The 16,098-nt window shown below is 35.8% G+C and overlaps 1 protein-coding gene across 2 annotated transcripts; it reads left to right on the top strand.

The window, feature by feature from the left end:
- Nucleotides 1–1,938: 1,938 nt before the first annotated feature.
- Nucleotides 1,939–15,121, top strand: LOC125674251 (nucleolar protein dao-5-like). Of its 2 annotated transcripts, XM_048911362.2 has the most exons (7): nucleotides 1,939–2,081; nucleotides 3,011–3,072; nucleotides 5,759–5,848; nucleotides 7,952–10,757; nucleotides 12,359–12,409; nucleotides 12,761–12,847; nucleotides 13,640–15,121. In XM_048911362.2, the coding sequence occupies exons 1-7, from the start codon at nucleotides 1,971–1,973 to the stop codon at nucleotides 13,796–13,798; spliced, it is 3,366 nt and encodes a 1,121-aa protein (XP_048767319.2). In that variant the 5' UTR covers nucleotides 1,939–1,970; the 3' UTR covers nucleotides 13,799–15,121. The 2 variants fall into 2 exon arrangements, with proteins under 2 accessions (XP_048767319.2, XP_048767320.2); XM_048911363.2 differs by lacking the exon at nucleotides 12,359–12,409.
- Nucleotides 15,122–16,098: the final 977 nt, after the last annotated feature.

Below are 16,098 nucleotides of genomic sequence, written 5' to 3'. Positions count from 1 at the left end.
GAAATAACTCCAACTATAACTAAAACTCAAACGTCTGAACAATTCAAACCCACTGGACAATATGAAAAAATCCAACCCTGGTCTAAAGTCACATGACTATAAGAGGCGCCAAACGCTCACCAAACTTTTGGCGGGAAAATACTAATTACATCAAATTGGAAATTTAATAAAATCAAAACTGCTTGCCATTGTTTTGGCATAAGTTTCTAGTAGAACTTTATTATACAATCTTATCAATTGCAAATTCAATTCTTTTTAATCATAAAACTTAAAAGTTATTTACAAAATTTTCACACGGCTACATATACAGAGTTTAACCAATTCATTAACATTTTGCTAAAACATCACATGAGGGTGGAGTTACAGCGAGATAATATTAAAATATTAATTTGCATCATAAATTACACACGACACATATTTTTGAATTATAGTTAATTTAAGCTTTATAATAAAATTATACAAAATGCTCTCAGAATGGATCATTTTGGGTCTTTGCATACAAGTTGCATAGATCAGTAGCATTCATTATATTTTGAATAAGTTATATATATACAACGCCCTATTATACATGATAAAAATATTGTATCAATTGTTACTAAAAAGTTATATATTCAACGCCCTATATATATACATAATAAAAATATTGTACCAATTGCTACTAATAAGTTATATATCAGTGGCGGATTTAAGGGGGGGGGGGGGGGCGCAGCCGGCGCCCCCCCCCCCCTAAAATGTTCAAATTTAAAGTAAATTGTGGTATCTTGTTTAGAAAAATGTACTAAACAATAAAAGAAGCAATAATTTCTTCCACTCCCGGAGCAATAAATGACAAAATCTTTTGATTTCTTGAATTACTTTATTTGGAGAACTTAATTTTTTCAAAAAACCCTTAAAATGCGTCATCTTAGTAATTTCACCTTATCAAAAATGATAGAAAATAGTACAAATGACTTAACTAGGAGACATATTTCAAGCCCTATAAAATCTGTAAAATCTAGGAGCTCCCCCCCTGGGCCCCCACCAGGGCTTTGCCCTGGACTCACTGGGGGCCTCAAGGCGGCCCCCAGACCCCCTGCCTCATAAAGTAGCCCCCCCCCGTAACAGCAATTCCTGGATCCGCCCCTGAATATACAACGCCCTATACATGGTAAAAATATTGGATCAATTGTTACTACATGTAATAAGTTATATATACAACGTCCTATAAATACATGATAAAAATATTGAATCAATTGTTACTAATAAGTTATATGAAAGATTTAAATATGCATGGTGTAATGCCCTCTCGGACAATGCAGACAAACAATGTGATGAATTACTAACATATGCATTATATAAAAACAAGATTCTGAAGAGAAAAATATTTTTCATTAATTCGTAACCCTCATATCTTGCAATGTTTCACAAATTTCAGAATCAGTTCTCATTATTTAGCTATTGAAACTGGACGTTACACACAAACACGTGTAAATGAGAGAAAATGTACTGTCTGCAAGTCTGACTGTGAAGAAGATGAATTCCAATTTGTATTAATTGACTGTATAGCATACCAACACCTAAGAAAACCATTCATGAGTCGATGAATACTTTGTGCAAGAATTTTATAAACCTATGTACCAGGGAAAAGTTTATCTGGTTATGAGCAACGAATGTGACAGTGTCATTGAAAATTTTGCCAATTTAAGTTGAGAAAACTGCTGATTTTATAATTTTTATTTCTTACTTGATCTTTCTTTTGGATAATCACTCTTTTATGATTTATTGTATGTACCACCAGGACCCAAAATTGGAAATAAATTACCTACTTGCTGGGAACCCTCCCCCCGAACACGCACCTACCCCTTCGCTCCTCAGTATAAATTTAGCCTTCGATATCCCTTCCGCGCGAATCCTAGATCCGCCCATGGATCGTTGTAGTAAGTAAGCGTTCAAGTCACTCCAAATTTCACCGTCCTTTACACGCTTTAAAAATGGCATCTGGTGGTGAAAGCAATTCCAAGGCTCTATTTCCCATAGTTTATGACTTTCTAAAAGAATATTGTCAAGACGTGGCAGAGTCCTTCAAACGGAAGTTAAAAACGGTATGTTTTGATTTATCAAAATGTGTAATATTGACAGTAAACGAAGAAAATAGTTATTTTTGTAACACCAAAACAAAAGCACGTGTTTGGAAGCTGTCCACGTGTATTTCTGCAGACCCAGTACAAAGGCTACTCATACCTACGTTGCCAGTTTTTACGTCAATAGTTAGATTTACTTCTAATTAGCTGTTTTATCTACTTTTACCCTGCATAGAAAATTTAGTAGAAATAAACCTATCGCTAACTAACTTACTTTTGAGTCTCTTTAACTTGAACTTGCCACCAAATCATTTGGCAAATGTCTGAAAGTGAAATGGATGACCTAATCGATTCTGATCATCATTGATCAATCATGCAGAGTATTTCAACAATATTCGATGTGCACACGGGATGTAAATATCTTCATCACGTTCTTAAGTTAGAAATTGTCATTAAGGTTGGTATTCCTATGTCATGTTCAACAGTGAGAGTGGATACAATTTCCATTTAAAACTATTTAGGTTAAAGCACAATTCAATATTCAGCAGAAAATAATTCAAAATCCTGAATTGCAGTTCAATGCACTGTATCGAATAAAATGAACTGTGATGCACAGAAATTTTTGATGCATCACAGTCCTAACAGTGGGTAAAATAACAGTCAATAGTTTGGGCAATGGCAGCTTGTGTTGTACAGCTAAGGTTAGATATTAGGAACAGGATTGGCTGAGGCGTGGCGCGTGAAGTCAGGAGCAGTATGCCGTGGAAATGTAAAATGATTACAGATTTTCTGTGAATCAACTTTGCATAATGAATTTAGTTTAAGATAGGTAGATAATAGCCTACACAGTAAATTCAGATAAGTAGGTGTGTTGGTGAAAATTATCTTTGTATTGGATAAGATTTAAGCAGATAAGCATTAGAACACGAATGATGATATTTTCTTTACAGAAACCTGCACCGAAAGGCTCACCAAAACTTCAACAGATATATGGACAGTGGTCTGTTGAAAAGTAAGTATTTAACTTTTTGATAAAAAGAGGCAAAAAAAAATAATGTGTTTTATGGCTTAATCATAAGGGAGAATAGAGCCAGTTAACAGGGCATCACTTCTGTGGTAAATTGTAAAAACAATATGATGTTAATTTGTACGAGTACAATGGAATGATCCATGTTGTTTGACAAGACAGTAGAATTGAGACCCTGCTTTGTAGGATACGCTCAGGCAGCTACAGCTAAGCATTGTCCTAATTTTTTACCAAACAATAGCTTTATATTGCATAAGTACACTTTGGTTGGAAAGAAGATCTATATAAACACACATGCACAGGGATTAAAATTAACCCTAAAAATTAAGTTGCCAAACGGACTACCAACTTCCAAATTTCACTAGCCCAGAATGAGATTTACTAGCCCATATAATGAAGAACACATTTTGTCAGAAATATTCAATTTATTATTTATTATTCACTGCATTTACTCTAACTCAAGTTCTATTTCCTTTTCCATGGTTGGGATGCCTAGCTCATCGTCTAACTCCAACCACGGTCTGTTTTCCTTCCATGAAATTTGAAATTTTCTCTTTATTGTTAGTTCGTAGTTTTTATTGTATTCTCTTTCGTTTATTTGTGGAATCCTTTCAATAAATCCCCACATGATGCTTTTCGGATTTTCCTAATCGGGCGTAGGCTAATCTTCTCCTATGTGCGACTTAACTAACAGGAAACATATCGTGCAACGTAAATGTAGATACCCAAATGCACCATTTAAAATTCCGTAATATTAACACGTAACACTCCTTGTTAAAAAAAAATTGTATAGAGATTCGCAGATCGTATTTCTTATTATTTTATTTAAAAAAATAATAAACACAAACTATAATTTCAATGAGAAACTGTGTTTATCATCGATATTACAACTTTGGACATAGAGAAAACTCTGGTCGCCAACTGGGCCAGTGCCTTACGAAGTTTTCGTCACCCGTACCAGTATGTAGTCGCCTCGGGCGACCGTAAATTTTAATCCCTGATCATGCATGCACACACACACACACACACGCTTCATTCTCGCAGGCCCTATCATGGTATGGGTTGAGAAGGCTTTGTCCTCAGCAAGATGCATTTAATTTGTACCTAGCTTAGACCCATTTATAGGCATACATGTATATATATACATGTAAGTATACGTGTCTACATTGTATAATCTGGCTTTCACTCAATTATTAACATTACCAGCTTTAAGTGAATGTCACAAATTTTGATCCATGTGGTAGGTGCTTTGGGTAGTGATGAAACGATTGTCGCTGATAATCGATTGTCGGTCATTCAGAGACCTACGATGCTACTAATCGATTACAAAATAAAAGTCGCCGACATCGTTGACCAAACAAAATCTGGAAATCACTTCAACTTTGTTCAAATTTTATTTTCTGTATGTCAAACCTGATCAAAAATAAGCAAACAGAATGACAGGAGATATGAAGGACGGTAACAACAATGACATTCAACAGTCAAATAAAGGAGCCTATCTCTGATATCTTTGATACATTGAGATTATAGATAAATTCCATTACTTGATATATTGGAATTCTGATTTATTTACCAGTGAACAAATGAAACAAAGAAAAATTCAAATGTTGTTTCCATACATTTAATGATTCTGTTACATCTAATTTGAGGGGAAAACACTTAAATGCCAATTCCGATTATAACCGATGATTACATGTGTCCGATTATTGCCGATAATCGATTGTGGTTAGCTTTGGGTCATTTAGTTGTAAGGGTTCTTTGTCATGCCACCCTTGATACGAACCTCAGTTTTTGAGATGTTTAGCGCTTCATGAAATGACACTTGCTGCCTAGGTTGGCTTGGTAATGACTGCATGCTCTCAAAGGTACGCTGTAAATCTACAGATCGAATGTGGTGATCTTTTCTCTGATCTAATGAAAATATCATAACAAGGTCTGGTTCTTAAGGAGGTATGCTACACCAGAGAAATTTGATATGGATGAAAAGTGGAGGATATGTACAACATTATTTTGAAATTGAAAACTTTCAAATTTACTTTATTTAGTCAAAAAATGCAGTTTTAGTTGAAAGCAATCTGAGAAAAATTAAAACCCCTGCTGGACTCGAAACGCGATCTACAGGTCTTCAGTCGACTTGCTAACCTACTGAGCTACTCAGCTAGGCGAGAATTTTTTTAATGAGTAGACAAATATTGCTGATAGTTATATTTTCCTCCATGTTTTAAAAGGAAGTCAGCCATTAGGACGATGTAGAGTACCTCCTTAAACCTTCCTCCCAATAAAATGAGGGGTGTGGCACTAGTAACAATAAACATGTTGTATGCAAGATTATGATCACAGTTGTACCTATCTGCACAATGCAGAATCTGTCCATATTCCAGAACATAATGAAAAACAAAATGTAGCTAAAAAGTGCGAGATGATGAATAATCAATCTGTATATGTTTGGCAAACTGGATTTTATATCAGGTTGCATTGGTGAGATTCGGATTGGAAAATGGAGCTGAAAACCTAGCAATATTGAGTGCTGGTATTCTGAAGTTGGACAAATGAATTAACATCTTTAAAATCTAGTATCGTAATATTTATTTTATACTAATACACACGGTAATAAGGTTTGGCATTACCAGTTCAAACTTGATAAAACTGATTTACACTCTTTGTCTTGTAGATTGGGTGACAAGAGGAAACTGAACACATCTAATGGAAGTCCAGCATTAAAGAGATCTAAACAAAACTCTTCCTCAGATGACTCCTCCAGGTGTGTAGAGACGAGCTCTGTTAAAAAGATGTCGGTCATCAATACCGTACCATGTCACACATGCTCTACTTTCTGTCATTGTCCCCCCCAGAAATTTGACAAACACATAACGCAAGGTTTCTATAATACTATGGTATTTAAATCTGTAGTAGTTCAACAGGTCTTCGGCCGGTGCTAGTAATTAATTTGGGTGACTCTCTCGTCCACATCAAATAAGTAACTAACTCTCTATAATTGATGCTGCATTGCTTACTGTCTAGGTGTAAATCCCAAAATATATTCAGAAGGTATGGGCAGCTTCTACATATAAATCACTATTAAAGAACAAGAGAGTATAGGAACTCTTCAGTATCAGGAGATAAATAATTACTTATGAATCAAACATATGTATAAATCATAAAATACAATATTTCATAAAATACAATGTTACTTTTACAGACTAATTGATATACAATTAATGGTAGCAATATTTACATACTTCAAGGGAGATAACTTTGACTTACACGAAGTGCTATACATGTAACATTAAATACACAAATGCATCTCCCAATATTTACTTTTGCCTATGGATAAAATCTTTACTGTACACTTATCATAATATAAACATTACAGTTATTAGTTTGATATAAAATATACACCGTTACTATGAGAAATACTGAAATAATTAAGTCAGTAACTCAAAATACTCATACATACCATTCTATGGGAATAGGCCAATATATACAATGGTGAACTGCCAACGTGATAAATAAATGTCACCATATAAAGTTCAAACCTGCAAGTTAATCAAATAACTTACAACTAGTGATAATGCAATTATCATAAAAATATGGCCATTAATTAAGATACATCATAGTGAGACAATTGAACTGCATGTATTTACACTTTATAGTTAAAATAAATGATTCTCTCTCACTATATACTTTTACTCAGGATGAAGTGCATAGGAAATTAATCTTAATGCAAAAGTATAGGATTTACCATTTTAGATATATATTAGAAGTATATTATCATTACCGGTAGTAAATAACTTACTGATTGAGAGGAAAAGTCAGTCTCAGGAAGTACTATCAGGTCTATGTAAAGTCAAAACTAATATACTGATCTATGGACTGGTCACTTCAAATTTCAGACAAAAACTGAACTGACACAAAGAACTTTGGAGGGGAAAAATCCCCAAAACCAATAAAAATGCAAGACACAAAACTAAAACACCAATGAAATTAAAAGACTTATGGACAACTTGACCAAGACATAATTAGGCACCTCAGGCACTCTATACCAAAGAACTCACTAAGTGTTATGCTTGACTGAATATTGAATTGCAGATCCATTGAAGGATTATATAATTCAATACTCATAACATTGACATTAAATTGAAATAAAATGAAATAATAACAATGCATATATGAATACATTATATGCATATTAGATAAGAAATGACTCTGCCACACATACCTAGACAGTAAGCAATGCAGCATTAAAAATGATAGAAAGGTAGTTTAGTTGAAGCAAATGCCTGTATCACCTAAGTGCACATTAGTTGTTTGAACCAGTTGAAGTTGAATGTGAATTTCCAGAAATTAATTATGAAGGACTTCTCCAAGAATCGGTGAAGGCATCAGTCCAAATATCCAGCTGAGTTGAATCCCAGCTGAGATTACAGGTAGCTGATCTATCAATTTAAGTCATAGAACACACTTGTTCATCATGATGCCTCATATAGAGGTGAAATAGTGACAAACTGCAGTGATGAAATTATGATAAAGTAAATGTGTACAACTTTTGTTTTGTATGAATAACAGAAACAATTGTCTGTACTGTGTCTGCATACCATGAATTATAAACTAAGTGTTGTACCTGCATCTTCTCTTTCATTTGAATAAAAATTCAGAGACCGTAAGAGGCTTTAAAGAAAATATGAAATGATTGTTATAATGTCTACAAGAGCTGATTAGATATCCCCAATTTGTTCACATTTGTCAGATTATGGACACAATGCAAGTTTGTTATGGAAGTGCTGAAAAGCCTGTTTATAGAAATTTTCAGGTGTAAAATCTTCCCATATAACATTAATCTCTCATTATTAATTGTCATTTACAGTGACTCTGAGGATGAAACCCCTAAACCATCTCAAAAGAGAGAACGAGAGAAAGGCTTGTCAGATTCAGATGCTAAGCCAGGAAAAAGGAAGAAGTTAACCCCTCAGGCAAAGAAGATAGGGGCTCAACAAGCAAAGAAAGCTTCTAAAACAGAGAGTGGGACATCCGATTCGGATTCAGACTCGGAAAGCTCAGATGCTGAAAAGGAAAAGCCAAAAGCAAAGAAAACGGCTCTAAAGAAAGCAAAGAATGAAAAGAAATCAAATGATAGTAACACATCTTACAATGCTGTACCACCGCCATCTGCGTTAAACAAAAGTAAAGATGCCGTTCGGAAGGGGTTAAAACCAGGTAAAAAAGAAAATGTTCCTGCAAAGAAAGCAGCTGTCAGCTCAAGCAGTGACTCATCTGATTCTTCAGATGAGGAGGAAGGAAAGAAGGTCACACCCAAAACTACACCAGGTAAGAAAACTCCTGTGAAGAAAGTGGAGAGCTCTAGCAGTGATTCTTCCAGTTCATCGGATGAAGAGCCTAAGAAGAAAAAAACTAAAGTAGCTCCCTCTTCCAAGTCCACTCCATCTAAAAAACAGAAAGAAAGCTCCAGTTCCGACTCGTCAGATTCTTCTGATGATGAACCAAAATCAAAAGCAGTCACTCCACAGCCTCTCAAAACAACTGTAAAACCAAGTGGAAAGTCAACTCCAGCACAGAAAAAGAAGGCAGAAAGTTCTAGTAGCGATTCATCTGATTCATCGGATGAGGAACCTGCAAAGAAATCTGCAACTCCTAAGACAACGGCAAAATCAACTCCAGCCAAAACAACTCCAGCGCAGAAAAAGAAGGCTGAGAGCTCTAGTAGCGATTCATCTGATGAGGAACCTGCAAAGAAAACTGCAACTCCTAAGACAACGGCAAAATCAACTCCAGCCAAAACAACTCCAGCGCAGAAAAAGAAGGCTGAGAGCTCTAGTAGTGATTCATCTGATTCTTCTGATGAGGAACCAGTGAAGAAATCTGCAACTCCTAAGACAACAGCAAAATCAACTCCAGCCAAAACAACTCCAGCGAAGAAAAAGAAGGCAGAAATTTCTAGTAGCGATTCATCGGATTCATCGGATGAGGAACCTGCAAAGAAAGCCACAACTCCTAAGACAACGGCAAAATCAACTCCAGCCAAAACAACTCCAGCGCAGAAAAAGAAGGCTGAGAGCTCTAGTAGTGATTCATCTGATTCTTCTGATGAGGAACCAGTGAAGAAATCTACAACTCCTAAGACAACAGCAAAATCAACTCCAGCCAAAACAACTCCAGCGAAGAAAAAGAAGGCTGAGAGCTCTAGTAGTGATTCTTCTGATGAGGAACCAGTGAAGAAAACTGCAACTCCTAAGACAACGGCAAAATCAACTCCAGCCAAAACAACTCCAGCGCAGAAAAAGAAGGCTGAGAGCTCTAGTAGTGATTCATCTGATTCTTCTGATGAGGAACCAGTGAAGAAAACTGCAACTCCTAAGACAACGGCAAAATCAACTCCAGCCAAAACAACTCCAGCGCAGAAAAAGAAGGCTGAGAGCTCTAGTAGTGATTCATCTGATTCTTCTGATGAGGAACCAGTGAAGAAAACTGCAACTCCTAAGACAACGGCAAAATCAACTCCAGCCAAAACAACTCCAGCGCAGAAAAAGAAGGCTGAGAGCTCTAGTAGCGATTCATCTGATTCTTCTGATGAGGAACCAGTGAAGAAATCTGCAACTCCTAAGACAACAGCAAAATCAACTCCAGCCAAAACAACTCCAGCGAAGAAAAAGAAGGCAGAAAGTTCTAGTAGCGATTCATCTGATTCATCGGATGAGGAACCTGCAAAGAAAGCCGCAACTCCTAAGACAACGGCAAAATCAACTCCAGCCAAAACAACTCCAGCGCAGAAAAAGAAGGCTGAGAGCTCTAGTAGTGATTCATCTGATTCTTCTGATGAGGAACCAGTGAAGAAATCTACAACTCCTAAGGCAACAGCAAAATCAACTCCAGCGAAGAAAAAGAAGGCAGAAAGTTCTAGTAGCGATTCATCGGATTCATCGGATGAGGAACCTGCAAAGAAAGCCACAACTCCTAAGACAACGGCAAAATCAACTCCAGCCAAAACAACTCCAGCGCAGAAAAAGAAGGCTGAGAGCTCTAGTAGTGATTCATCTGATTCTTCTGATGAGGAACCAGTGAAGAAAGCTGCAACTCCTAAGACAACGGCAAAATCAACTCCAGCCAAAACAACTCCAGCGCAGAAAAAGAAGGCTGACAGTTCCAGCAGCGATTCATCAGATTCGTCCGATGATGAAACAACAAAGAAATCGGCTGCATCCAAGGTAACCCCCAAATCACCAGCAGTCAAGTCAAAAGCAGGACAGAAAAAGGATGAAAGTTCCAGTAGTGATTCAGACTCCTCTGAAGAAGAAACAAAGGGAAAGGCCACACCCAAGACAGCAGGTAAACCTTCATCTAGTAAATCTAAAACAGTAACCAAGCAGAAGAAAGACAGCTCTAGTAGTGATTCGTCTGATGAGGATGAAAAACAACCCACTAAAAGTGTAAAAACAGGCGCCAAGAAAAGTGACAAATCTGCGAGTGTTAAAAAAACAAAAGAAAGTTCCAGTAGTGATTCTAGTTCCTCTGACTCCAGTGACACTGAGGGGAAAACTCCGGTGAGCAAAAACAAGAAATCCAAAGCTCCCGCCACTTCCACACCAATCGTGACAAATGGTGCTGTGAATGGGTTTGGGTCAGACAATGATTCTGGAGTGTTCACTTCCAACAAGGTAAGAGAAATGTCCATGTTTCATTAGTTCAGTCTGTTTTATGTCTTCTAGACTCACTAGATAGGCGTCAATTTATAGTCACATTCTGCTATGTACCGGTGACTCGAGATAACTCAAAGTTTAAGGGACCTACTGTGGAATCATTGGAATTCGTGGTGGCTCAATTTTTGTGGAATTCGTGGGTACCCCTCACCCACGAATTTACATCCTCAACGAATAAAGACAACTAGTGTACAAGAGTCTTACAAATATATAAATCCACGAAATTACGTCCCCACGAACCCGTAAAAATTCAACAATCCACGAAAATTGGTCCCCACGAATTTAAATGATTCTACAGTAATCAAACTTTGACAGTTCGGGAGATGGAAGATAAAGGTCCAACTACCATGGTTCACTGATAGCATATGGTAACTGAAAGCGTAGTATATTTGCAATATCCTGAGAATAACCCTTAATTTATGAGAATTCATAAGCATGTTTATAAATTCTTTTCTCAAAATGATTGTCTCATTGTCAAGTCAAAACAACCTTTTCAAATAACATGGCATTGTATGGCTATTAGGTCATTGTATTACTTGTACAATTAAACAGTAAATCAATTATCTAACAACATCCCCCCTCCCCTCCCCTCCCCTCCCCTCCCAAACAAAGCACAGATGTCATGTCCTGTGTAAAGTTTACACTAATTAACACAGCCACACTAGCCCCACAGGCATTCACCATTATCCAGGTAAGGTTCAATTGGAAATAATTGTATGCTTGATTGATTGTATATATACCCTACAACCCTTTGAGAAAACAAGAGTGAAGAACAATGAAATGTTTTACTGGACCCAAATTTCACATTGAGAGATTGGAAGTTTTCACATTGAGAGATTGGAAGTTTTCACATTGAGAGATTGGAAGTTGGAGAGATCAAGAGCAAGTCTGCTTAGTTATAAATTCAACAAATTGATAATTTTCAAAATTTGTCACAAAAATAAATTAAGACCCAATATTGCAAACAAAAAATCTTTGCAAAAATGTCCAGACGTATGGTATGGCAAAGTCGGTGTATTGTGATGACCATTGTTCATTGTCATAGCAACGTTACAGAGTACTAGTTATGAAATGTCAATAAGTTATCATTTATTTGTTCCTTTGACTTGTATGGTGTTTTGTCCATTATTGTTACAGGTATAAATTGATGATAGCATATTTAAGTAAAGCTAAAAATATATTTTGCAAAAGGGATGATGAACTGTTTTTTTGTTGTTGTTTTTGTTGTGGAGGTGGGTGGAGGGGTTAAAATTAGCTGCCAAGCAGTAGGCCTAAGTTATTGGTGTAGCATGCAGTAGTTGTCAGATGTAAATTGGTCAAATGTAAAATCCCTTCTCAGTCCTGGTGTGAAATAGATATTGTGGAAATACCAAGTAAAGCAGTAAGCAACACAAGATGACAACTATCAGAGGTCAAATCTAAGGAAGTTCTGAAACACAGAATTTAAATTTCATACTGCATATCACTTTCTGTTTGATGTGAGAACTACGTTTTCTGTGCAGCTATACAAGGTTATCTTGACGTGAAAATAAAGTTTTCATTGGTGTTTTCTTTTATAGGATGAAAATTCTGATAATTCATTGAAAAAGAAGAATAAGGGGTCAGCAAAGGTGACTACAGTTTTATGCTTCAAGTTTCAATGTACATGTCGAACATACTAGTAAGGGAATAGATGTAATGGGAAAATTGTTTTCTCCATGCTGATGCTCGGAAATTCCCATTTTGAATTATTTAACCTTGCTCCAATTTGCCATTTTGGAGTGTTTCTTAATATCATAAAAAAGGAAGCAATAAAAATGATGACAAAAGTCTCGGTGTACATCTCATTGTTATGTTGTCCTCATATCAACATTTTACTGTTGCATATGTAGATGTTCTCATACGCATTAGATGCATGAAACTCGATATAAGAAATATCGTATTTGAATCACAGATGTACTATAACTTTTTGTATGATTCAGAAAACACCCAACACGCCGTTTCGGAGAGTGCAGGCAGAGAGAATGAAGGTGGATCCCAGGCTGGCAGACAATTCATTTGAAGCCAAGGTAACACAGGAAGTTGTAATTAAAATTAAATGCTGATTTTGTATCTAACTGCAAGTGTAGGGATCACTTTTGAAAAGGATTTTCTGTTATGAAAGAAACTCCATGATTGTCCATATTTTAAGGTATTCAATGTTTATTAATAATCATATTTCATATCTATAGTAAATCGATGTTGTGATTTTTGTAATCCTTTGGTATAATTTTAAAGGGTTTATCAAATAATAATAATCTACCATAGAAAGTTACAAAATTTTGATTACTGCTCGATTTATTTCACCTAGAATTTTACATTTGAAGTCAATGGGAAGAGCTTGTTTTGTTAAAATATTTTTAAACGACATTGTATTTTCATACAAATCTCTTGGTAAAAAGTTTCATAAACTTTCTCTTTTTAAAAATATGAAATCAAATTAATCATTTACCACTGATATTTTTAGAAAATTAAATTTTTCTTATATTTATCAAGGATAGATAACTCATCCAAAGTTTCAACTTCAAGTGCAAAAAAAATTGCTTCTAATCATTTACCAGTCATGTGAATTTGATCTACTTCGATTTTATTAACGATAAATGTTTCTCTTGATTTAAATCATTCAAAGTTGTTCAGTTTCCTTTCGTTATACATTGAGTACCTTGATAATTCTTCTATGATACATTTGATTGGAGAGTGGTACATGTGCGGATTGCAGAATATGTTTATCATAACTTTGATATTTTTATTTAGTATTCGTAAATTTGATGTAAAATGTATATTGGGTAATAAAAAAAAATGATATCCTCTGGATTTTGTAGAAAGGATCGTCTGGGTCTTGGGGAGAGAAGGCCAATCGTGACCTCAAGTACACGCAGGGCAAATCATTCAGGCATGAAAAAACCAAGAAAAAGCGGGGAAGTTATGCAGGTGGAGCAATAGACACAAATGTCTACTCCATTAGATTTGACAGTGAATAAATGTGTTTCAGATTCGAATTGTTCACGAATTAATTGAAAAACTGTGTTTCCAACTAGTAAGTCGGAGCAAATTAAATGTGGTGATGATGATTTCTGGATTTTTAAATTGTAAATACTAGAGCAAAACTTCTGAACAAGATTTTTATTGATATACCTACAGATTGTTGTTATAACTGCTGGAAAATAGAGAGATTACAGCCAGTTCTTAAAAGTTATATCAAAGTATATGTTCACAGTTGTCCGTTGCTAAGGTAAATGATAACAAAATGATGTTAATATATTGTACTAGAGATATGTACATTAAATTTTAACATGCTGAGATGATGATTTTCTGTTGGCCTTCTTGTCGATGTCCCTTGTTTTCAACTTTTTTAGTCAGGTCCATTCCTTTGTAATTGTATGATTGATGCATTTAGGGATTTCCTGTTGCTGAATGTCTATATCTGACAGAAACTTTCTGTATCATCACAGTATGTATTGGTTATTTTTTTTTTTTTTACCTAGAAACCCCAAGTCCTATGTTGACCAAACTAGAAATTTTTTGTCACATTTGTTCACCTAATACTTTTTAATGCAGATTGAAAGTTTTTTGGAACATTATGTCAGTCCAATATTGAAGAGAATTGCATTGAAGGTGTATTTAAGATGGAATCCAGTATGATCTGCTTTTCTCCATATGAGTAACTGAAATGACCAATGTGTATTTTGATGTGAAGTTTTTGCCTTAAATGACATGCTGGTATGTCAGGTGTTTTGTGATTTACTGATGTATAATGTTTATGTCGATTTGTTGATCATGGATCTGTTCATTGAACTCTGTCGATGCTTTATCATGCGTATATATATTATCATGAACTCCTGTCACAAGCACGACTTAGTTGTATACCACCTTCTGAAGATGTCTGATTTCCGACTTTTGTCCAGACACTATACGTACAACTGAATACAGTGTAAATTCACTCCTGGTTTGTTTCCCAATTTTTTGTCTAGGTTTGATTTCCCCGTTTTAAATTCACGATTTTATGCTCATTCCAGGTAGATGTTATTCATTGCAGTTGTAGTAAAAATAGCATAAATTAAACTGCAGGGAAAATAAGGCTGTATACAGTATTTCAGACCTTCACAAAAGATGAGTAGAAGTAAACACACTTCTGTAACATTTGTGTTCTTGTTTGGAGAGGTGACAGTACAGAGCACCTGTTGATCTTTACTACCACTGAGAATTTAAATATCAGTGGATTTTACTGCAGAGAATGTGGAGAACTTTCATTATGTTGTCTCTTTGATGTTTCAACTGAGAAGAAATAAAGCTACTGAAAACAATCTGTTTTATCATTAGTTCATAAAATAGTTAAAAGTTCAGCGAGTATGCAGTAAAGTGTCGATCCGTCCATAAACTATTAACATTTTCAATGTCTTCTCCAGAACCACAGGGCTGATTTAAACCAAACTTGCCACAAAGCATGCTTGGGAAAAGTGGATTCAAAATTGTTGAAATTAATTGCCGTACTCTCTTTGAAGTGGAGATAATTCTTATAATTAAGAATTGGCGAAAATTTGTGGCATCTTTTAATAATTTTCTCAAGAAACCTTGAACCAATTTCAATCAAACTTTGCAGAAGTCATCCTTGGGTAAAGGGGGATTTATGCTTATTAAAATGAAGGGTCATGCTCCCTCCAAAGGGAAAAATAAAGAAAAGAGTGGGTCTTTTGGAAATGCAAGAACCACTAGACCAATTTCAGTCAATCTTGACACAAGTTATTTATTGGTAAAGGGAATTCAAGTTTATTGAAATCAAGGACCATGCTACCTTGGAAGGGGAAATCACCAAGGTAAAAATAGGGTGGGGGCCTTTTTATGCCCCCCCCCCCCCCCCCAAGGTCCGGGGGGGGGGGGGGGGGGCATATTGTTTTTGTCCTGTCTGTAATTCTGTCTGAAACTTTAACCTTGCTAATAACATTTGAACAGTAAGTGTTGTCAAAGTTTTACAGGCAGATATATAGAAAAAATCTTTTAAGAAAAACATGGTCATAATTAGTCAGAATAATATGCCAGCATCCCCAGGTTGTGCAGATTCACATTTCTTCAAATTGTGGTCCCTGAAAGTAGGTGGGACTACATCAGGGGATCGTGTTATATTGGACCACAGTAGGGAATCAAAGTTACAAAAATGAATTTTAAGGGAAACATCTTTAAAAATCTTCATCTCAACAAGAGCAGGGCCATGGTTAGACACATTACAGGTAATATGCAAGCATCATACATGTTATTCAAGTTTGTTCTCATCAGGGGCCCCTTG

This window comes from Ostrea edulis, chromosome 3, assembly GCF_947568905.1.
Source record: "Ostrea edulis chromosome 3, xbOstEdul1.1, whole genome shotgun sequence".
NCBI classification, from domain to species: domain Eukaryota; kingdom Metazoa; phylum Mollusca; class Bivalvia; order Ostreida; family Ostreidae; genus Ostrea; species Ostrea edulis.
The sequence above is the reverse complement of the archived record's forward strand: the minus strand, read 5'-3'. Positions and strand labels throughout refer to the sequence as shown.